This window comes from Linepithema humile, chromosome 4 (genome assembly GCF_040581485.1).
Source record: "Linepithema humile isolate Giens D197 chromosome 4, Lhum_UNIL_v1.0, whole genome shotgun sequence".
Taxonomy (NCBI): Eukaryota; Metazoa; Arthropoda; class Insecta; order Hymenoptera; family Formicidae; genus Linepithema; species Linepithema humile.
This window is the reverse complement of record NC_090131.1, coordinates 1818134-1843020: the sequence shown is the minus strand read 5'-3', so window position 1 is coordinate 1843020 and position 24887 is coordinate 1818134. Positions and strand designations below refer to the sequence as shown.

Sequence of the window (24887 nt, the reverse complement as noted above, 5' to 3'; positions counted from 1 at the left end):
CGATCTATTTTGAAAAGTGCTCGAAAACAAAACAACGCATCTCACTGATGTAGTCAGCAAACGAACAATTTTTCATTCTGGGATAAATCTTGGAAACTCGCTGACTGAGAAAAATTCATTACAAATCCGTGAAACTCTCCGGTTCAATCTCAAACTAACCGCGCGAAAGCACGTTTTCTGTAGAATATCCGACTTACATTTCACGAAATCACGTTTCTGCAATGCCGCGAATCTTTTTTACACACGCTTGTGCGCTCGCGGATTACATAACAGCTCGATATCCCGATATTTTCTGACCGTTCGGTAACAGTAAATCGGAAGCGCGGCAACTGCAAAAGTACTGATGGACATGCTGCGGTAGATTTCAATTAGATTAAGAGCGAAATGCGATTACGTGTCTCGCCTCGCGTTCGATGTTACAGCGGACGCAGCCGGCGCGCTACTGTCAGCGTGCCCGGAAGCGGTCGAGCTAAGGTCCAGAGATTAATCAGGCAGCCAAGGGAAACAGACCACCTTGCTTCCGGGTCGGCTTGAGAGCATATAATTAGATATCGAGAGTTTCACGTTCGGTTTCACTACGGCAAAATTTATATCCAACTTCAAAGCAACTCCGTGCGAACTTCCCGGTCGCCCGGGCCACGTGAAAGGTTTGCGCGGACACTTAATTGGAGGGTGTATCCGATGCGACCTGCAAATGCTATTTGCATATCAAACGAACTGGTCTAATGACACGCCGGCGACACTTATTTGCCTGCATAAATCATGCCCGGACTTGGGCGATCGAGATGCGACCATTCCGGAACTTCGGTGTAAGCTAGCTCTAAGTTTAAGGCAGCCGTGTAGAACGATAATTGCTTTCTAAATACAGTGCGAATACAATGTACCTTAACCGTTCGCGTGCGAGCGGAGCAGGTGCTTCCCTTGGCTGCCGCCTGCTTAATCTTCGGACCTTGGCTCGCCCGCTTCCGGGCCCGCCGACAGTCTCGCGTCAACTGCATCGGTCGTCACATCGGACAAAGGACGAAACGCGTTTCGCTCTAAATCCAACTGAATTTTATTCGCTGTAATCGATTCCACCTCGTTAAATCTTAAAACTTTTCTTATATTATAAAAATAATTAAATTATATAAATTATATTAAGAAATTGCTCTCATATATCAAAGTAACAGAGCCGAACATCGAGTGCATTGTAAGTCAACTGATTCCTATACTTAAGAGAAACTTTAAATACAAGCTTTATCATCGCGCGTGGCAAATCGATCGCGATATCTCACTGTGAGACATACTTTCCACTCCACTCCCGAAGCTTTTATCTTTTGTTTGCCGAGCGTGTTCGATAAAACTGCACTGCGCCGCGAGATCTTGGCCGGGCGGCGTACATGAACATACGCGACTCTCAGGTCGTCTGACGTAACGCACGTAATTGTCCGGTGTACATGTATCCGGGGAATATGCGAAACAAGAGCCGAGTCACATGCCTCGTGTACTCGCGCGTAACCACCGTGTCTTTTTTGCGGGAATGTCCGCAGCTGGATATCCCCGTGCAAAAGTTTCACTCGGATTTTACAGATATCCCTCCCGTTTCTCTCCGGAGACATGAATCGGAGCAACGACGCGTGGAAGAAAGAAGACGCGGTGTCATTAAAGTATTACATTGCGAATTTGCTCGTAGTATTTGGATATGCCCGGATTTGGCCCGACGAATCGTTTGTGCTGTGCAAAATATTTTTTTCCACGGCGGCAACGGCTACTTTCATTTCGGCAAATTTTGTGCTTCTGCTCTCGGAAATCGCCGCGCTAACTATGAGCAACAGTTTAGAATTGTTCGCCAATATCATCGGAGTTATTTGCATGCACGCTGTGGGCTTAATAAAATGGTGCTACTGTATAAACAAAAAACGAGAAGTCGTCGATCTCGTGATGAAATTAGAAAAATGCCACGTGCTCTGCCAACGGATCGATAGAAGCGAGAGAGGTACGTTAATTATGCATCTTCTGCAACTTGAAATTTATGTTTCGGAAAATTTACATTACAAAATTCACAATTTATCTTTCAATCTCAGAAAAAAAACAAACAAATTATTGCTTATACGGCATCGTGCAATTTTTGACGTTTTAAACGTAATGCTTTTAAATTAATTTGTGTAGATTTGCAGAAATGCATCCGTACTTTTTTATACAATATATTTTTCGTGAATCACTAGCATTTATTTATACTGAAAAAATACGAGCAATGGTTTTTTTTTCGTTAGGATCCCAAATATTTGCAAATGAAATGGAATATGCACGTCGATATTCCAGCTTCTTTATTTGGTGGTGGTTGTGTACTTGCATTTATGGCGTTCTACATTGGTGTGCCAATCCATTGGTTCTTAAATCTGGGACACCGGGCCAGATAAATTCGACGATTCACACATTCACGGAAAGAGGCTTGCCATTTATCGCGTGGTATCCGATGAATACTAATGATAATTATAATTATATTTGTCTGTATCTTTTGCAAGTAATCGGCGGATTATCTTCTGCGCTTGGAATCGTTTGCTACGACGCTTTTTACATCACCATGTTGATAATCATCTGTACACAATTTCAATATATCAACACGATACTGACGACTGATCCCGATAAGTACGATCGGCAACTTTTGTAAATAAACAAATTCTTCAATTATTGAAATTAAATTCTGAACTTTCAGCGTGTCAAAAGCACAATTCATTCTCGAGAGAAAATTAAGGAACTGCGTGGACTGTCATACAGAGATTATAGAGTAATACTTTTATAGATCAATTTTTGTAGATCAATATTTATAGAGAATCGCTTTTTAATTTTTATAATCAAATCTTTAATGTCCGAACATATCGCAATTCTAAAGCTTTTTTTGCGAATATCATCTTTGAAAAATACGTATATATAATATACGTATATAAAATACGTATATATAATATATTTCCAGATTTTTACAAATGTTACAAACTTTTATGGGTCCAACAATGTTCGTGCAATGCATCGAAACATTAGTTATTATTTGTTTAGTCTCTTTCGAAGCATCAACAATTAAAATTGCGGTATGAATTATTCCACATTTAATAATATGCGCATTTGATGCATTAAACATTCTGAATATTCACTTCGAATAATTAAATTACGAAGTTTGCATCTCAATAGATGGATATGGAGTCTATTTTAAAATTATGGGCTTTGTTCGAATACTTTTTATGCGCCAGTGTGCAATTATTCTCTTTCTGTTTCTCAGCTACGCGACTCCAATATTTGGTTAGTCGTGTATGTTAAAACATATGAACTTATTCCAGAATTTGTGATTATATTAATTCCAATTTTTGTGTACTATTTACAGGGCTTGCAAGTTGCATATTCAGTGTTTTCTTGCGGATGGGAGCTTGAAAAAGGAGGGCAATGGAGTTCCGAGAAACAGTTAAAGCATCGCGATACCGCTCGATTAGTGCAAACGATAACGCTACAAGCACAGAGACCGATTGTTTTAACTGGCGGTCCATTTTACACACTTTCGCTAGAAACTTTTAGAGCGGTAAGTAACATTTATGTGTGCGACAAATTCTAGAAATTCACCAAGTACTATCTTATTTTATTTCTAAAGTTTCATTAATCTTACACAAAATCTTCCTTTATCTTCTTTTAGAGATTACATTCGTCATCCATTTAAATTTCCTTTTTCATTAAGATTTACTTTATTACTGATACGTGCAACTTTTTTCCGTTTAAACATTAACATAAAATTCATATAAAAATGTAGCAGTCAAATATAAGAATAGATGACAATCGTAATCCATGCCTCCGTACTTATGTAAGAATAAATTTATCGCACTCTATTCTTAAACACAGATAAAATTTATGTTACAGATAATTAGTATGGCAATTTCAAATTCTGTAATGTTGCGCACAATCTCTGATGAGAATATCTGAGTTAAAATCAGCTCATCAGTTGCTTGTATCTAAAATATTATATAAATGTTTATATTTTTAATAGAAAAGAATTTGTATATACCATAATAATGAAAGTAATAGAAATAATATTAAAATGTATGTATGACAATTATATGCAAAAATGAAATAATTTCTTTTTACCAAAAAACTTAGACATTTTCGAATGTTGAAGTGAGTTTCCGATTGAACACAGGTAGGCATACAATGAGACAGACTTCTATGTTACAGAAGCTTGTTCGTATTGATGTCTTCCTAGTAAGACGGCGACAACTAACTGACTATTCTTCTTCAATTGACTAACGTACAACCGAAGTGCTTGTTTATACTGATAATACAACATTATTCAACTTTGTTGAGACAAGGAAATGCGGATTCTTTGAAAATTTATGAATGTGCTAATTTATAATAGTGTTTATTTGTTTTCCATATTTCTATGACTGTATTTCAAAAGTAATTTTAGATTTTCATATAGTGGCATTCTGATACAGTCATTTCGCTAAACTTTAGCGAATACTAAACTATAGTTAATACTAAAGTTAAGTCTGTGGCAATGGAAAAGATATCGATATCAAGTAACTGATAATTAATTACTCGGAAAGTCTAACAATTCTTTTGCTATTTCAAATATTACACAAAGAGAAAATTGATTTTGTTGCTCCTTAATTATTTATAAGGAGCTGTGAAGCATTTCATTTGTATATACTGATATATCAGTATTCAAATCTTTATCAATACTATATTTTTCTACGCCAGCATTCTTGTTTATTCTTAAAAAATCGCTTTGCCATTTTCTCGCATTCAATCTAACCGAAAGGTGAACGTGAAGGAAAGGAATGTGTGACGGGTGGGGGAGACTGCCGTGAAAGATATGGAGCGTGGAGAGTGCGGCGTATGGTGGGGGAGACTGCAGATAGAGTGGGAACACAGAGAGAGGATGCTATCCACCTACAACCGTATAAGAAGCCCGCGCTTCTACCAGGAGAGCAGAGAATCACGAAGGTCGCGCGCCACTAACTCGTTTGCATGCTATCTTACTACGCAAAAGCTATTCGGCCCGATGAGCCTGCTTGCATTTTGCGAGTGGACTCGCCGCGACGCGTTGCCTCCTGCGGCGTCGTGCGTGCCTGGCATCCGAAAGTTGAGATTAGAATGCACGTGGTCACCCTTCTGGAATCTGGTTGTTCTATAGAGACAAAGACGGTACGACGATCGATGCCGGTAGTCATCGTCGTCGACCCGCCGTCAAAAATGTACGTTCTTCAAACGTAAGTAAGATGTAGCCTGACCAGGTAAGACGCAAAATTTAACTTGTTAATTAACTCTCTGCTTATATTAAGATTACATTTTATATTGCGATATGAAATGACATTTGTTTGCATTATAATAAGCGATGTCTGTTGAGTCGATAAAAAATTGCAAAAAGAAATGTATCTCTGGAATATATAAATCAATCTGGATATTTCATTGTTCTTAAATTATTATTCAATTTATAATAATTTATCATTTAAGCATCTTACTTATTTCGTCATCTTACTTATTTTATATTATCTAAACCATTTAGATAATATAAGAATTAGAAATATAAAAAAATAGAAAAAAGTAAGCATAATTAGTCCTTTGTTGTTAAATAAGTGATTAGTGCCCTCCTGTAAATTTTCTTTGTGCAGCTATGTATGTGAATTGGTTCAGACAGCTTCGTTATTACATACACAACGACAACATGTATTCATGGCTAGGTTCGTGGCTAGGTTTTTCACGATTCCTCGCCTGGCATGATTCCCTGATCGTATATCCGCGAGTCGCGAAGTCCTTGCGCCGACATTACGCGACATCCGCGCAGGTTCGCGGTCGGCGGCATCGTCGTTAGCCGTCGAAGGTGGTATCGAAAAAGGTGAGGTCTGGTCTTTCGTCGCGCGATTACGTCTCGATGCACACGTACGTATCGTTAACACTCGCCAAGACTCCTCACCTGCCCATCAAAAGACGTAAAGTCATCCACATTGGCCAACCATCGAACCGGAGAACACGTAACCGAGGAGGTGCCACGCGAGCGCTGGGATTGTGATCTCGGCGGGAAGCGCATGGCCGTTTATATGATCCAAGCCCGCGCAGCATCGCACCAGAGGTACCAGCCAGCCGGCACCAACATGCCTGCATGTTCTCTTCGTCGTTACTTGACAAAATGTGGACGTCTTTCGGGAACTGTTTTTCTTGGCACCCTGAAGTGTACCCCGGATTGTCCTGTAAAGGTGTGTCGCGATCGAGAAGAACACGCGGGACCCTGACGAAGCTTAACAATGCGTACTGTTTGTGTGCCCCGGTTCGAACACTCGCGGGTAAAGCTGATGCCTGTAAAAGAGTCTCTCGAATATCGCCTTCCCAACTGAAGTTAACAATGCTAAAGCTATTAGAAAAACTTTAGAATAGAAAGTTACACATAAATTTATGTATTCAAATTATTATGGGACTCATTGTGTGAATCAACTTATCAAAACTGGCTACATTTTTATATCTTAGCGATGAATGTTTCTTACAAAAGTAAATCAATAAAATGCGTTAATACCTGTCTTTCCACTTGAGCTGAAAAGCATAAAAAATAAAATAAAACTATTGAATGATAATATTTGAAGCATTCAAAATAAATTAAAATTATCATATAGCAAAAATGAAAATAAAATTAAAATGTTTTCTTAATCTTCATCGTCGCTAATTATTATACGAGATGATTTTGGCCGCTCAGGCCGTGCGTTGGACAATGATTCTTCATCATCGCTAATTATTATACGAGCGCCGTTTGTATTTCCATTTTTCAGTTCTGTCTCATCGTCGCTATCGAGTAGGCGACGTTTTTTATTGGACGGCTCATTCGTATCGGAAGAATCAGATCTATCTCTCTTTACATCGTCTGTAACATGTGCAAAAATTTTTGGAATAATTTATTATACAGAACATTGACTGGAACATTTTTATTTTTTATCAGCATGCGTTACTAACCGTTCTTATCATCGATGTTCTCTTCAATCTCCATTTCGGATTCGGAAGAATCATCGAGCATCTTTGCTCGATGTCTTACTTTGCTTCTTACGTTCTCTAAAATTTATAATTATTTTATTATTATTTTACATACCTCAATTGCAATTATTCCTAATGTTTGAAAATTAAATAAATTTGTTTCTAATAAACAGATTCGTTCGCAAATTCGTTCGTCGGTAAATACGTGATAAAGGGAAAGCAACCTACGGGTTTTAATAACAGAGGGCGAGAAAATGTTATCCTAGTCTGGTTCTATGGCTGAAACACGACTAATTTAATTATTAATGATATACCTTCTACAACTTCAGTTTCATTGGTTCCTTCATTTAGTTCTGAAAACTTTTTAGATTTCTGTGACAACAAAATCTTTGCAGGTTCTGATTGTTTCGAAGTAGACGGTTCCGGTTCTAGAAAAAAACTCGAGATTTATAAATTTCTATATATTATATAAATATAAAAGATTTCTTTACATATTTTAATATATGTTGCGTAAAAAAATCTTAATTTAAAATTAATTTAAAATTAATTTAAAAAACTTCTAAACGTGTAAAACATAGTCCAAAGTTTTAATTTTAACAATAAATCAGCCGCTATACTTTTTTTCCGAGTTCTGAAAATCAATTTTGTAATAATCTGCAAAATTATTTTTTGCAAAATAATGAGAGCACATTTCTTTTTTCTAATAAAGTTATTCAATAATTTAAAAAAAAGCGCAGTATACTGACCTTTGGGCGCAAAGAATTTCTTAACACTCTCGAACACGTCCTCGTCCTCGCTATCGTTCATCTTCTCGTCAGAATCCGAATGGTCTTTACGTTCTAATTGTGTCTCTACAAAACGTTTCGGTAAATAACCTTCATTAGGAAGTTCTACTCTCGAATGATGCTAATTTACTCACCAGCGACGATGAATTTGCCGGCTAGAGCGTCTTCAATGAGTTTGCAACGTTTCTGGATCGTGATTGTAAGCATATTCGCCGGAATACGCCAATAAGATTCCTGGGCATCAGCCGGTGGCACAAATCCCAGGGCGCGGAGGAGCTTTTGAAAACTCGGTGAATCCATCGCGGTCGCCGAGTAATCTGTCAGTGGCACCAAGGGTATGCCCTCCGAGCTCTCTTCGTCACGATCGTCCAGAACGTCTTGCAGAGATTCCTTGATCCATTCCAGCGCCTCTCTCATATCTGATTTATCGTAAAATTTTTTCAAGATATACTTTCCATTAATATTTTAATTTTTTACGTTAATAATTTAATTTCGCTTGTTGATTAAATCACTTGCGCGTTATTTCTTAAATTTTACGTTACTTTCACGATATTTTGCAGTCGGCTAATATTTTCAGAAACAATTCTGGAGCATGAAACATACTTTTGCAGCTCCGTTGGGCGTTAAGAATTTTATAAATTACTGTATTATTCGTGAATTTAAGAGTCAAGACGGGTGAATTCGCATAGACGGATTAAATTGATAAATTTCGCAAAAAAACAACTGTTTTTTTAGGATCCGCAAAACCCGCAACGCGGCCTGCACAGTGACTTGAGAAGTCGTTTTTCTAGCAAGTCATCATTTCTTTTTTCCTTTTTTTTTTGCGTAATAGCTTCTGCAAATCATCGCCATTCTCCCTTTTCTCCGGCAAGGAGAACATTTATCCTGCGTGGAGGAAACGGGGGATACGTTGCACGCGCCGCTCCAGCGACGAGTGCGCTTTCATTAATCACAAAAACGCGGATGCACGTCGGAGAGAAAAGCCGAGCGAGGGCGGCCATGCTTACCCCTGTCGATGACGTCCTTCAAGAGACCAGATAATTGTGCATCCGTGTAAACGATCGTCGCTAGCTTCCGCTTGTTCCGCTGCTTCTTTTTCATCGACTCGCTCGGAGGCGCATCGCCGCGCTTCGAGGATTTTCGAGTTTCTTCGCCGTCTTCGTCGTCGGTGGCTGAACTTTCGTTCCCGTCAGAATTACTGGCAGCCTGCGTTTCCCACGACGATTTACCTTCGCGCACAATGCATGGAAACGATGTGAACCTTTCTCAAGCGAGCGTTCATCAGCGTGTGTAAAGCGCGCCGCGTAGTGTCGCGTATGTATGTGCGCGAGGTATTTCACGTGACATTAAATAAATCTTGCGTGTAATATGTATGCGGAAGGACATATAAAATCTATAATACTGAACGACGACTTTCAACTTCTTTTTCTACTTCTCGTGCGGAGAAATGCAGATATCTCAAATATAATCCTCTGCACAATATAAATTTATATCCATTCTGAATGTATTATGTAGGCTTTTAAGAATGCTGCACTCTATTGCACATAAATATAATTAGATCAAATAAATCTATATACATAGAAGAGCAATATATCCGACGAACTAATGTATATGAGCTATCTATTTCAAAGAACAATCACATTTTCTGCGAGAGAGTATCGTATGGATAGCGAAATTGCATCAAAACATGACGTTGGGGGAAAAATGTTATTTCAAAGACACATAAGGCCGGAACCAAAACTTCTCGGCAATGCTTCATCTCACAGCTGTATATCTACGATATGAGCTATCTCAATGCATTGAATACAAATAAGGTATGAGAGGGGAAAACAATATCCATGATAAATATGAAATTCCTTCCGGCACTATAATAGGAAGTTAAGGCGAGTGATATTGGTCGAAGAGCGGTGAAAGTGCGGCTGGAATTCGCAGCCGATATTAAATAACAAGATTGATATTCCGTGATGATATCGTTATCGGCATCAAATACGTGCGACGGAAATAAAAGGAGAACGTAAATATTAGTTCGATCACCTAAGAAATTGGATGACACAACTTTGAAAATTATGTGAATCTTTCTCGTGATGTAGGTATCACGTTTATACAAGCAAAAATAATTAAAAGATGTATAAAATTAAATATCATATTTGTAATTAATTATTATAACGGTTTTCTATTTAGCGAACGTGATAAAAAAGATGTATGTATTCTAAATTTAGCGTGTAAAATATTTATTAATTTTAAATCATGAAAAATTATGGAAAGCTGCGTTATTATATTATTCCACTAATAAATAAATCTGCGCTAGTGTTTTAAAAAGGACGAATCTACTTGCATATATATGATTATATTTTATGTGGCCACGGAATACCGCAGATATATATGTCCGATGTGATACAGTTAAATTGCTCGGAATAGTATCCAGTTCACAGCGCATCCCGATTCTATATAATTTCTATCACGCAAATTACTGCGTAACCCGACTGTTTGTGTGCAAACAGGGATTTAATACTTAAATAATTTAATCAAAATACACAACACATGTAGCGTTATTTTTGAATTTTCACACATCTCTGGCATACTTGGACATCGGAATTTCTAAATTAATACATCCCTTCGTTAATCCGGCGCTATTCACACTTTAAACATTGTCTTAAAATCAATAGTTGTGCAAATATTAATTTAAACATGTTACACGTTCTATCCGCGCGCGGTTCAACGATAATGTTTCTTTTTCTCGCGGCATCGAAACCAAAAACCAGAATAATTCGCATACAGGAGTAAAAATTCTCGCAGAACTCACCGCACTCGCTCCACTCTCGGGGAATAAAGAGAGGAAAAACAGAAACGATTTTGCAAAGATACGAGCGGACCTGTCTCTGTACGTAATATCGACGAAAGGTTTTTTTTTTCACCCCTACCCCCCGCGATCCGTAAGAAATCGGGACAGGAGAGCGAGAAGAATCCTGTACAAATTGATCTTTGCTCCTTCTCGCTTCCTCCCGCGTGTTCCTTCCGCTTCTACGTCGTTTCGCTCCCGCTGTTGAAAGCGAGTCGCTCTATGCAGTCGCCGGCAATCGCGTTACTAGAAGACTGATCGAATGGGAATAGTCGCGGAATCGGAGGATAGTAAGAAAGACAGATGCGAATGAAATGGGATGGGATTGGCCGGAACAAGGGATGCTTTAGACCGGATCGTGATGAGGGAGGAAGAACGAATAGGTATACTCACCCTGGTTACTTTTTCTAGCTCGCTTTTTGCGCAGCTCCTTGCGATCCTGCACCAATCCTAATTCCAAAAGCTTCTCCTTGATCTTCGGCTTCGATCGCTTTATTCTGAGACCGGTGAAAATCAAATCCACGGGATCTGTCAGAGACATAGTGTAGTTTCGATTTTTATAGCGTCGTCAAGAAGCGGGCACAACGCGAGTGATAGGGAGGATTCTCGTAGAAGAATCGCACGCGGGGAAGGTCGAAGTGATTGTCAGAGATTTCAAAGGGATTTAAACTTGGAATCAATTACAGTTTACGAAGAGGCGCAACTTCTTTTTCTTTTTATCTAAGACAAAATGTATTTATACGTCGATTGAATTCGCTTTTTATGAATTCATAATTTGATTTTTAAAAGGCCATAAGAAATTGCTTTATCAACAAATACAAAAACGGTACTAGCTCTAAACAATTTAAAAATTTGTGATGGCATAACTTTAGGTCTACAAAGAATTATATCTTGCTACGTGAAATTTGTGCGGATACTTTCTGTCCCTTCATGAGGCGTTTTAGGGTTAACAATTGCGAAAAGTGAAAATAAAACGGGGGAGAATAAAGCACTTTGCGGAGATTTTTTTTTTTAAGAAAGGCGAAGAAAAATGCCCTTGACATTTCGCGGACATCTGAGAATTACGCCTGGCGTGGAAGCGACTTCGGAGATTAAAAGTTATGGAGAGCGGCGAATTCGTATGAAAATGAAACAAGTTTTACAAGACTTCTCTGAAAATGTCTCTGTCAGGAAGGATATTATTCTTCGTTCGTCCCAACGGATTCGAAATTATTACTACAAGCAGCCAAGCGTGTCCGATGTTCGGAGCTTAATTAAATCCTAGGAATCGTTCCGGTGTTAACGAATTCTCGCACGAATTTCGCATTCGCGAAATATTTCAACAGTTTCGGAACGCGAATAACCGGCAAGAATTAACGTTGAAATTTACTGCGAATTTCTATCGAGGAAATTTATATCGACAATTGGGTTAAGGCCGTTTTTAACGTGCATGATTTAGGGATAAATTAAAAATTGCGAAAAATGGCAGTTATCGCCGCCAGAATTCCGCAAAATTTATATTATGACCATCAAGTTATAAATTTCACTCTTTGTTCCAGTTACTCGTGATTAATAGTTGTAATTAATTGCATACTATTAAAAACAAATAATTCGAAAAATATGCGAAATGAAAGAAATGCAAAAGCCTAGCAATTGATCAAATTAATATTTTACGAAAGTAAGAAATAAAAGGGAAAGTTAGAAAACAGCATAATAAAAGTAATGTTAAAAAAAAACATAAAATTTGAATATTACCGTCATCGTCTTTGAGCTGTGTCCAAAGTTCCGTAAGTTGGGCGATTTCGTCCTCAGACCATTCTTTAGGCAACCTCTTTTGTATCTCCGCTCGCACACCCTAATTAATTGCGAGATTTAAGAAAATGAGTCGAGCTGTGCGCGCGTTGTTCGTGATGGAAAAAATTAGATTACTTTACATTTACTAAAAATTTCTATAGCGCTAAAACATAATTATTGTATTTAGCTTTTCTCAGAGATAATAGCGAATTATCTGAAACTTTTAATGCGGTAACATCTCATATCTTATGGAATCAACGATAACTGAATAGTAATACAGTTCTAATATATCCGATTATAACATACATACAATCTCTCTACAATTACGTAAATAAACTGGCACCCCCCGGTATTCAACCCCTATAATCTTCTTGGAAAGTACTTTGCGCGCGCATAATGTCCGGATTTGATAAGACAAAGCATCTCATGCCGGAAGAGCTGCTTCTAACAATAAGTCAGTAGGCATATTTAGAAAAAAAGAAAGCCGGGTCGCTCGTTTTCCAGCGATTACATTCTACCCTCGAGACTATTTCTGCGGCCGCCCCTAAATGGCCGTCGGAGCAATATCGCGACTTCCACGGACTAAATGAATGTCAAATGAACACTCGGCCTCGGGTAGTTTCCGGCTTCGACCGTTCTCTCTTTCTCTCTCCCTCTCTCTCTCCCTCTGCTCGAAGAGACGAAACGTATTCACGCATGAAATTATTTAAATGAAACGCTTCCGCGGCTAAGCCTTTCCCCTCTCTTCGCGAAGGAATCGATAATATGTCGGATGAAACGTTTCCGCTAACGTAGCCACCCTCTTCGCCAGTGACTGCACGCGTATGATTAATAGCGAATTAAAATCCAGAGAAGAGGAAGAGAAAGTAGGAAGAGGAGGAGGAGGAGAAGGAAGGAGTAACGGATATATTTTTTTCTCTCCCTGGTCGTAGCTGGTTAACATCGCGAATCATTATAAAAAAATTAATCATATTCCATGCGCAATTTGTTCAACGAAATAATTACCCACGTCAGATGTAGTGCTTTGTTTAAAGAAAACGATATTTCAGTAAATGAAACACGATACTTTAAATAAAGATCGCGAACGATCGGTCAGCGTTTTGTTTCAAAGTAATTACCGAAGAGACTGACGTCAAAAACGCTGACATCTTCCGAGCGAACGAAATTTTTTGCTGAATCTCTTACGTAGCGTTTCTTCCGCGCAAAAAGCGCGACGAAATAAGATCCGGTATTGTGTATTGCATCGCTTATCCTCCGCTGCGTTCTCTTTTTTTTTTCGCTTGTTAGGAGCTTCCCTACAAACTCAATTAATTTCAAGTTTTAAATAAGCCGGTAACTAGTTAGTAACTCCCCTGCCGCAATAAGAAGCTTGATTAACGCATTCCCATGCTTTATCACCGTATTGCACCGTGTATCTCCGGAAGAAAAAAGTTATAATGGAAGAAAAGAGAGGAACGCCTTCGAGCTTAGTGAGATTAATACATCTCTCGGAATATTTTTTAAATAAATGTTAACAATTTGAGAGAGAAATAATGCAGCTACTATTTCAAAATTAAATTACACAAATTAAATATTCTTGAGATTATATGACCACATATCGCGGCATGAATAATGTTTAGTTTGCACGAGACTTACGGATTAAATAAAGTAAGTATTTTACATCCGTCTCTTAATTCGCGCCGTGCTGAGAGGAAAGCTAGAGACTCGTTTACAACATGCACATTTACAGTTCAACAACACACAACGAAGCACTTGGGTCACGTTTCCTTCGCGTTTTCGTGCCCTGAAGGAACGATGCAAATGTTTATACATATGTCGTAGGGCAGAAGGCAAACAAAACGATAGCTTTTCTCGAGCAGGCGCCAGTTTTAGGGCGCCGCGAGCTGACGAGGGAGACGCACAGATATTTCCATGTTCAGGGAAAGAAACTACCGGCTGACGGAAAGAACACGCAGCTCACGTCGCCGGTCTTACGCAACGATGGAGAAAGCCGTGGGAGGGCGAGAAAGAGAGAGAGAGAGAGAGAGAGAGAGAGAAGGAGAAAGGGAGAAACGCAGAAACGAGGGTGAAAAGCTCAGCCCGTAGGTATTGTCTCCGGAGAATTTACAGTTCCTGTAGCAATTCCCGGCTCCATTTTTTGCATATGTTCACCCCGTCAGCGGAGGCAGTCTAGAAACTTATTTTCGAGGCCGAGCGAGCAACCCGGCCTTCCCCGCGCTTTCAAGATCCTCGTAAATCATTGATCTTGTCAAACGAGGCACAACGGGGATTACCGCAGGGGACACACACATGGACTGATGCCTTTTTTTGGCGTTAGTGAGAGAGCAGAAATCTTTACGAAATCTCTTACAGCTATATTACTATTTTTCAGTTCATATAAAAAAAGTGAATATAAATTCGATTGTCTTATCAAAAAATAATTGTAGAACAAAGTATAGCCAACCTTCGAATTGACAATCAAACACATTTCCTTGAGTTTCTTAATGACGGTACGGCGCGTTCTATTTTCATTAATGAGGTGCTCCAGTAACCAATCGATCAAATCTGCAAATTCACAACGACATGATAATTATTGCAATAAATGAGTGGCGCAATTTCGCGTTCCAATTCACATTTTTCTTGATGCATATTTAAAGATAAATAACGGTATGTTTACCAATAATAATAAAATATTAAAAATCGTGAATATTGCAGTGAGCCATTCGTATTTCTCTTGCGTTACGCAATAAAAGCATTTCGGGTGCTTTCTCGTATAAAGAGGCGTCTCTCTAATGTATCGAGTTCAACGAAATGTAAGCACGAGACCCCTCCATGAGAAATGGACGATATAAAGAGTTTACCTTGCGGGTATTTGTTAGTCTGATGTTCCATGAAGAGAGTACGCAGCTCGTCCTCTTCCGCCTCCGTCCAGACTGCTCGCGAAACTTTCTTGTTAGTCGGTTCTGCGTTGTATCCATCTACGATTTCTGTCGCGTCGCGGGTGGTCTTCCAGAAGAGCAGCTCCATGTACGACTTCCGGTTCTTCTGGGCGACTTCGGTGAAACGGCGGATTATGAAGACCGCGAACTTTTGGAGCTCCTAAAGCAGAAATCGATTTTACGCTGCTCGACGAGTCCACTTTTGTGGGCCATTAAGCTCGATACAAGGATGCAATAAAAGCTCAGTGGTAAAATTTATTGTATGGCATAAAAAAAAGAAAAATTTTTATTGTTGAATGAGAAGTAGCAGCCTTATCTGCATTCTTATTATATGTAAAAATCGATAAAATGTTACGCTATGTAGAAAAGGAAATTTTCTGAAAAGAATGCTAGATTTGCCAAAAATGTACGTTATGCCAACGATTTTGCAAACAAACAAAAATTACTACATGCAACTTTTTTGTTAGTTGTTGCATAATATGTGATTTTATTGGTATGTGATTCACTTTGTATGCTCAATTACCTTATGCGCAGGGTCCTTTGACTCGAGAGCTCTTTGAAAAATCCGAAATATGGATGCTTGGAATATCATGCCCGGCATTTTGCAATCCCAAGCAATCCGGTGCAGCATTTTTGTTGCGTAGTGATTTATTTCGATCGTATTATTCTCGAACTCTCGTAGTAACAGTGCTAAAGCTTTGACGATCTTCACGTTGGCAAACCTTTGAATAAAATACTACATTTAACAAAGACATTGTCTTATGTACACAATCGTAATTCTTTGACTGATTGAAATCTTTTCTTTAAGAAAAGAAGGTTCAAAAGTGCAAACAAATAATAAAATCTTATTTTCCATTTAATTTTAAGTAAAACTTGACAAATTCTTACTTTAAAACTCAATTGCTAAAATATTCAAAAGTGAATTGTGAAAAATACGACAAAAGTAATTAATTATTCCATAGATGAAAAGGGACTTAGTAAGAATATCCAATATTATTATTCTATTCATATTGCACCTTTGAAGAAATTCATCCAATTTAAAGTCAGTCTCTTGGAGAACACTTTCTCTTTCTTCTTCTTCTTCCTCATTTTCATCGTCTTCTTCGTCGTCTATTAAAAATATCATTTATATATACATTATATAACAGTAGATTAAATATCAAAATCTCATTAGAGGCTTAATATATTGATTCACCTGTTTCACGATTTGTAGAATTTTCAATGTCTTCGTCCACATTTATCGTTTCTAGATTAACAGATTGCTCTTCTACCACTAAAAATAAGTAGAATTAAACAAATAATCGATAAATGGCATGTAACATATATTACGAACCTTTAATATTTCGAAAAATTTAACAAGAAGATATCAACTGCAAATACAATTATTATTTACTCTTTAAAATAATATTGAACAGTATATATTTTTATTTACAAAAATATAAGTTTTATTTAAGATATCTTATTTTTACTATAGAACACGCGTTCTGGATGGTGACAATGATTTTGATATGTAGATCAGAATACATAAGTACCCCTTAAAAGTACATTTGTGAAGCGTTTTAAATCATCGCGAAAAGTTTCTCCTGAGCGAGTTGTTGCTCCAACTAAAGAAAGCTTTCCGCCGTCCAAAGAATTCAGTTTGTCCAAGTGACGGTGACGGTGGTGCTATTTCAGCTTAAAGTTTTAATTGTCTCTTCTCCGCGGTCTGCTCAACTCGAAACAGTAATTCGAGATAAAATAAAGCGCTCGTCCGTCTCGCGGTGTTTTTATCTCGGATTTTTAAATGCTTCATCCCGTTGACGTATTAAAAGTGTTAAGGGAAACTTTTCCCTTCGCAGCGTGGAATATCTAGTATGATTCCAGTCTTTCGATAAATTCCTTCCAGAACTTTTCTTCGTTCTTAGAGAATTTTTTCCGTTTCTGAATGATTACACAGAATAATTCGCAATGAAATAAAAATTCTTACGCAAGAATGTCGAGATAGATTTATGTTTTGCAAATTTTTTCTATTTATTTTTAAAAAAAAGGTTTTTTTCTCAATCCTTCCTTCTTCAAAAATTTCACAGATCCTAAATACCATGCCTGTTATGTTTAAAAGAGAGCTAGCTATGTATAATAAAAGCTATGCGCCGCGCTCGTCTTCTACGTGGCTTCTTTGTAAGAAGGAAGTAATCTCGAAATTTCTTGAACATAATCTAGTTCAGCACAAAGGAGGATAACATGCTCCGTGCTATAGACTGTTAAGGTCTCCAAATATAGCCATAAGATTATGCATTTAACACGATAGCTGTCGATTCGAGCATGGCTGACACAGAGAATATGCATCGATACTTGCGGTAGCTCGTTGCGTTCGACTATCGATCGTCTCTGCAATTTCTCGGAGATACGTTCCTACGCACAATGTATTCTGCGAGAGAGCGTGTCTGTAGACGCAGAGGTATGCGTACATTTAGATGCGAGTACAAAGGAAATTGGTAATGGCATATGGTCTCGTCATACGATCTTGTTAACGGCCGATACTCGCATTATCACACTCTTCGAGTGAGCCAGTATCTCATAAATTAATTAATCGTACATTTATTATCCGCAATGACCAATGAAAAAAAGCACAAATTGCACATTTCAATTCTGCTTTAAAATACAGAATGATTCTGCAACAGCGTTAGATTTTGCGGCTGTATTCTGTGATCAATTTGACGTCGATTTTTCTATCACTTTTCAGATCTATTTTTAACCGCAACAAAAAAATAGTTGCATGCTAGAGTGTAACTATTTTACATTTGTGCAGAATTTTAAGCTTTCCCGAACACACACGGTTTGCCGAACTTTTCTCGTTAGTTACTCTGTTACCCAGTCATTTATGTCAAACATTTTCATTACGTTTAAATAAGTAGACACTGTGCAACAACTGATATCGCGTTACTAAAATATGTACCACTAAACAATATCAATTTTAATTAAAAAATGCAGAAACTAAAAAACACTTCCTAATTATCAATTATTTCTGCAAATATAAACCTGAAACACTGTATTATTTTACATTTAGTTTCGGGCGAATTTAAAGTGCTTAATTCAAGTTTCAAGACAAGTAATTCAAGACAAGCTTATTTGCTGTTATATAATAGCACACAGCCTGATATAGATATTCATGCGCCTCAAAGCGAAGACACGCTCGGACAGGCGATATCGCTGTAATCATAATTGTAAATTAATTTGATCGACGGCGCGTAACATCCGGATAGCAATCTCTCGTTAGACTCGAGATTGCGATGCTGCTCCTTGCCATTAAATTAGGCATTATCGTCGGCGCGAAGACGAGGGGGCGCATTATGCGATTGTATTACCTGGGTAATAAGTGTTGTCTAACGTACATATAGAGTAGCTAGGTAAATGGGGTTGCAGGTGGTATATCAGAAGTTGGGTGGTTGAAAATAATAGGGATAGGGAACAGGAAGACTAGGGGAAAGAGGGGGGCAGCATAGCGCCAGGGTAGGAGTAGATGGGTTTATCACGGCTGAGACCAAAAGCCCTGCTACGCTACCTCGATGTAATTTGTGAAGAGATAATAACTGTCGTCCACGAGAGCACCGTCGCAGTGTTGAAGGATTTTTTTTTTTTATTTATATTACGTATTGCATTTAAAAAAGGCAGTCTCCGATGGAATTAAGGTCTGTGCTCATGAACGATTTTTATCCGGGACCGCGGACTCGACGCCTATAAGCGCTTTAACGCTAGAACAGTTGAGAATTGAATGCTATTGAGAAGAAAAATCCTTCTCCTTTTAATATAATATATTACATATTGGATTTAACAAGAATAGTCTTCAATGGAATTGAAATCTGCACCAATAAGCGATTCTTGTCGGAGTCATAAATTTGCCGCTTATAATCGCTTCAAATTAAAACAGCGAAGAATTTAATATTATTTCATTACATAATTTAATTATGTATTTGATTATATAATTTATTATATAATTAAATATTATTTGTAGTAAAAAAATCTTACTCATTTTAATAACATCATACAATCATAATTCTTTTTTGTCAGTCTTCGTAATATCACTGCGCAATTTTTAACCGCAAATAAAAAAATTTTTTATGGACATCATATTTCCCAAAAATTAATAGTAGACTAATAGAAAATGAAAAATTAAAAGATAAAGTTTCCAACGATGGGCGTAAACCAAGTTTCCCGATAGAAGGAAAGTTTCAAATTTAAAAGGAGCGCAAAGCAGTCTCGTAAACCTTGCTTACTTGCAGTTTGATAAGACTTTGTAACCCACTGAATGCATCAACCGCGGAGGGTAACTTACTCTCAAAATCGAAGAAGAGCTATTCCAATGTTTTACCAGTTCATATACGCGCGCACACGCACACGACAAATTTATTATTGTGAAGAGACTTTACCCTGGGATTTACGGCGGAGTGAAAATCGCGGAAATTGTAACCTTGATAACCTGCGTCCCGTTTTTCTCTCTCTTTCCCTCTTTCTTTCTCTTGAACGAAAATCCACAGATATTTTTGAACGAGGAAATGCCCACGGACAACGTTCATTTTTCTGTAATTTCGATAAAAGGAAAAAGGGAAGACGCTGACATTTCTTCGATCTTATCCTGCATCGCGTTTACTTGTTTCCTACTCGCCTTGCTTAGAACGAAGAAGCAGAAAAAAATTGAGGCGCTGGAATATAAGTACGCGAAAAATGTATTTTGAGAGAAATGCGTTTACAAATTACATTATTAATATTTCATTCGTCGTTGATAAAATCGCAATTGGTTTTTCAAAAATGTCTCAAAACTAAAAAAAATCTCAATGCATTTTTCTCAAAATAATTTTTGCACGCGCATTCTTCCCTCAACAATCGTTTTAAATTGTATCACGCGCGGAATAAAAAAAAACCCCCCCGCGATTGATAGATCCTAATCAAATTAGTCAAATATAGAATGTCGCAAAAATGGTGTGAGAAAATAGATTCTTCAAATGGAATTCTTGAAATGAAATAAAATCGTTTCTCGCGAATAAAATCCAGTCGCAAGATCTACTCGATACTTTTTACATGAATTGGGCTACATCTGCGGCATACATTTCCAAAGTTATTTCGCAATACGTGCCGGACAGGGAAAGAACTGACAATTGAAGAGGGCAATGGCCGGTCAAAGGGAGAAGACCGCTTTATCCAACGGTCGCATACCAGATAGCGGCGTGGAGTCAGCGGAGGGGTAGATAGGCGATCGGTGTTTATAGCGGTTTGATGCCGTAGACCTAAATAAGTCCGCAGTCTGTACGAACTCGGCAACCCTTTCGAATTCTCGTCTCCCCTCTTTAACCAATCTGCTGGATGTGCCCCTGGCCGAAATTTCGGTATTCCACGGTCGTCACAGTCCGGCACTACTATTAGGCCGGTAACTACTTATTCAAACCGGATCGCTCGAAACGCCCACCTTTCTCGTCGGTTGTTGTTAACGCGATCACGTCTTCCCGGAGCCTAGGTTCTTCCCCTCGTCTCGCCTCCCTCCTCGCCGTCGCTCCATTCTCTGACCCGACCTTTTTCTGTAACGATGCAGCTCGGGGATCTCTCCCCTCCTCGATGCCTTTCGCCCTTTTCCTTCTTTCCGCCTTCGCCCCTCCGCCCGTTGACGTTGTTTAGGTGCAGTTTTATTGTGCCCGCAGGGTTCGTTGCCGCACTCCCGGAAGCGGCATGACGTACGCCGTGCAATTTCTGGACCGAAGGAATGGCGGACGAGATCGCAAACATCGCTCTGAACTACGTATCTCCCTGCGCATTTCGAAAGACCGATTCATCTCGCGGCGGCGAATAAAAGAGGGAGAGAAGAAAAAGAAGTGACGTGAATTAAGGCTTGCCGATTCCGTAATCCGTAATCATTGACATTGTTGTTTATTTGAATGCAACAAAGTATCTTGCTCAAATCAAATATTCAATCGTTAATTATTTATGGCATATAATAAAAGAAAATATCCCTTATTTCTATCAGTTTCCAAATATATATGCAATTTTCGAAAAATTTTTGTAAAATCTTTCAAATGTCATTGTACAACGCTGGATGCAAGTAAAAATATGAGAAAAAGCGAGCGTAGCGCGGGCAAAGCATGTTTCTATTGTATATAAATGGATGAATATCAAAAACAGGGGTATAGCACGGTGAAATCAATTTTTCGTGAAAATTCTAAACGAAATGATTGTATTATAGTCGTTTAAGTTTTTATTCTGCTCGTCCGGTTTGTAAATCCAGCGGAAAATTGGGGGATAGCTAGAAGGTACGCGGCACGCGTAGGAACAGGGGCCGCCTATTAATTATTTATAGTAATGTGATATTGATCCGTCTGGCTGCCTTCCACCGGACTGACCGCCGCTAAATCCCATATGTACTATTCCAACATCTCCAAAACGTTATATACGTTGGTAATATTGCTACTTCAGCGGTGCGTATGGCCATTCATTATTAAATCGACTTAATCTGTTTGGGTAAACATTCGGTTTATCGATCATTTAGCATAACGGAACTACAAACCGTTATTAATTTCGGAAAATTAAGCGTGATTAATGGTCTTTATATCTTGTTATAATTGAGGAGTAACCAGTCACCTATTATTAAATTTGTTACTTCAATTTACTCTCAGGCGAGAATACGCTTGAGATCTATTTTCTGATATCAACGCCCTGAAGAAATATTTAGCTCAATTGACAATAAAGATTTTGTGCTCTAAAATTGGAAATAAGTACGCTCATTATTCCAAAGAAACAAAATACAAGCTGAAATAATCATATTCGTAAAAGATAATTCTGAAACAGAACGCCAAGCCTGGCCATTGTACTTTTTAACCAATCTGGAGTCGATTTTCCGACGCTATACTTGTACATACCACTCTTTGAATCCTGACTTTCATTTCTGTTGTCGCACGTGCGCCTTTATCGTCGAATGTTTTTACATGAAAAGCGTTAGTGAAAGCACCCGGGATTACGGCAAGTAATTTTAACGAGGACGTTTCTGCTACTATACATAGTCGCTAAGTAATCACGCGGCGTTGCGAAGCCCCCTTTCGCTTTTATCTCAAATTAAAACTTCGCTTCAGACGACACACCAAATTGATACGTCAATGTTGTCACTCGCGCAGCAACTTTGTTGTATTTTCTCCGCGCTGGAGTAACTGTATTTTTTTAGATACACCTAAGTAAGTGCGATTCTTTCTCTAAATTTGGCAATGTATATATTTCTCTCGCTTCAACTCGGCATATATTTATATAGAGAGCAAAATTATTAAATAAGAATTTTTGTCATTTAATAAAATATTCTTACATTAGTAATATTACCAGTACTGTTATTTTTTTGTTGTAGTCATGTTTCTTCAAGATAAATGTATCATTTTCTTTCTTCCAAATTCTCCGAAATACGCTGACAAGCCAAAAAGCTAGCAGTTTAACGAGATTTGGGCATTTTGCCATTCTCTAAAGTTAGAACGTTAAAAGTAGAACAGCGTATACTATGACACGTCGGAGAAGTATCCGCGATTTGCCTGGCACTTTTCAGCTATTAATGAGGTACTCAAGCAACTTGATGCAGACATGGGCGGAAAATAAGCTCAAGAAAATAAGTGCAAGAGAGAAATACTTAGTGGCGAATTACTACCGCGTCTCGTCTCACCTTCTCACCCCGTATTTCGATAATGACCATAGCGTGTCGTGCTGTTCGCCGTAGGAATTTCCTGAAAGCCTCTTTACGACTTCCGCTGTGTTTACTGCTACATTAACAGCGGTTTGCGGTCGTTGCGCACTGACAGATTAATTTTCTGCTACGCGTCATTTTTCTCTATTAAAAAGAGATTCATGAGAGTTCTTACGCGCTGTCGCACACCTGTACAGGCGCTGTTTAAGCTGTTTACACCATTAAAAGCATATTTCATAACGGTGTCGTGTACATTGCGTATTGCGTTGCAAAAGTGGGGGAAAAAAAACGAGATTTCGTGTGTTATTTCAGTTTCAATGCGCGTGTTAGTCGTGAAAGTGGGCATATATTTGGTTTACAAAAGTGGAATACACGTATAAACACAGGCACGTAGTTACTGTTATTGTTAAATAAATAACTATGGGTGCTGATCACCATGGATGTTTGCTTTTACGTTATCGGAATTTTATATATTTTTTTTTATTTGATTTAGCACTTTTGTTTAAAGATTGACAGTAATTAATGGCATCTGTTATTTCGGATACAGGGGCTTCGGGCGAAATATCATAAAAATTCTATAATAAAAAAATATTACTCATTGCTCTGTCAATTCAATACCTGTTTCACAGCCTATTACGAAGCGAAAAATACAATGAGATCGCTGCTAAAACTTGCTATTTTGTATTAATTAAAAATTTCGCAAAAGCCTGAGTATCAACACTAGCATTGTTAAAAATGGTATACATTGTACTTTGTTATGAAAACGTCGACGGTTATTTAATGTTTTTTTTTTTTTGGCGTCTCTCATCTTTCATATATCCAACGGGGATCGCTACGCTGCACAATGCTTCCCGGTCTTTTTCATGTTATGATGCACGTAGGAAATGATAACATTTTTACAATGCATGGTAAGCAACCGTTGACATACAGTAATCAAGAGTAGTGCGAATTTTCGCGCGACATAAGAAAGTTTCCGCGCAATTCCTTGCAGCATATGCATTTTCAGCGCGAGCAAGCAGATATGTAAAGTGTGTGATAAATCGACATCGAGTTCAGAGTCATTTGTTCGCTTACGAGCGGCAGAGGAAAGGATGGAAGTAAGAATTGATTACTCTTCTACAACGGCATTTCACGTTGACGGAGGTAATTTCGTCGGGCGACACTCATTCTAGGTAGTTTTGGAATCGATCCAACGAACGAGAGTCCAATAATATCATTTTAGTAACACGAAATAGCTACGGTTATAATGAGCGCGCGGAAATGAACTCCGGACCGAATCCAAATGCCGCAATAAAAAGCGCGGAGTTTGGCAGAAATTATTTTTTTCTTCGCGATCTACGATTTGACATATCGACATGAAGAAAATTACAAATTTAAAATAGAGTTTCTATAATTGCTGATGACATATTACTTTACCTGCTGTCTCGAATTTTGTATTAATTAATTGATTAAATAATTAAGTTAATTAGTAATTAACAAAATCAAATTTTTGTGCGAAAGAACCGCCTGTTCGTTTCGCGAGCGTGATTATACGCGGGTATAAATCGCGTTGGATGTTGCAGCACGCCGATTTTTCTGATTTACCATCAGACAGATTCGCAGGCACGAGAAAAATTAAGGCGGACTCCGAGCCGACCGGCTAGGGTGAACACGGGAAAAGCAGTTTCCTTCCGAAAACCACTGGAACGTAGGACGGACAAGCAATTGCCGCGTAACCTCGATCACTTCGAGAGACTATCGAGTTACAACGACGCTCCTCGTGTTCAGCATAATCCCCACCAAATCCTGATACTGTATGCCGAACGTAAAAGGGGTCTCTGCGGTGTCGCGGTTCCGGGAGTACGGGCGAGGGGTGAAATTGACCGCCGTCGTTGCCACTTGAGGACCGCCCGGCAATTACGAGGTATCCCTACGGC

General features: G+C 38.5%; 2 protein-coding genes across 5 annotated transcripts in view; one reads left to right on the top strand and one right to left on the bottom strand.

Annotated features, from left to right (window-relative positions):
• Positions 1-999: 999 nt before the first annotated feature.
• LOC136999402 (odorant receptor 4-like) lies at positions 1000-4075 on the top strand. 2 transcript variants are annotated; one of them, XM_067353375.1, is made up of 8 exons: positions 1000-1189; positions 1570-1975; positions 2253-2628; positions 2696-2767; positions 2954-3065; positions 3166-3273; positions 3356-3547; positions 3880-4075. In XM_067353375.1, exons 2-8 carry the CDS (start codon positions 1597-1599, stop codon positions 3940-3942), a joined length of 1302 nt encoding a protein of 433 aa, XP_067209476.1. In that variant the 5' UTR covers positions 1000-1189; positions 1570-1596; the 3' UTR covers positions 3943-4075. The 2 variants fall into 2 exon arrangements, with proteins under 2 accessions (XP_067209476.1, XP_067209477.1); XM_067353376.1 differs by having other exon boundaries at positions 1000-1975.
• Positions 4076-6394: 2319 nt separating this feature from the next.
• The window catches only part of LOC105672163 (circadian regulator timeout), a 96570-nt gene continuing 78077 nt past the window's right edge, over positions 6395-24887 (bottom strand). For all 3 annotated transcript variants that reach the window (XM_012366902.2, XM_067353372.1, XM_067353371.1), the window contains 13 exons: positions 16486-16563; positions 16307-16400; positions 15814-16012; positions 15213-15450; positions 14816-14916; positions 12334-12433; positions 10993-11127; positions 8768-8989; positions 7895-8179; positions 7722-7826; positions 7290-7403; positions 6958-7053; positions 6395-6868 (listed from right to left, as the gene is read on the bottom strand). In XM_012366902.2, coding sequence (XP_012222325.1) covers positions 6654-6868; positions 6958-7053; positions 7290-7403; positions 7722-7826; positions 7895-8179; positions 8768-8989; positions 10993-11127; positions 12334-12433; positions 14816-14916; positions 15213-15450; positions 15814-16012; positions 16307-16400; positions 16486-16563 — 1982 coding nt within the window. In that variant the 3' untranslated portion in view covers positions 6395-6653. The remainder of the gene's footprint in view (positions 6869-6957; positions 7054-7289; positions 7404-7721; positions 7827-7894; positions 8180-8767; positions 8990-10992; positions 11128-12333; positions 12434-14815; positions 14917-15212; positions 15451-15813; positions 16013-16306; positions 16401-16485; positions 16564-24887) is intronic.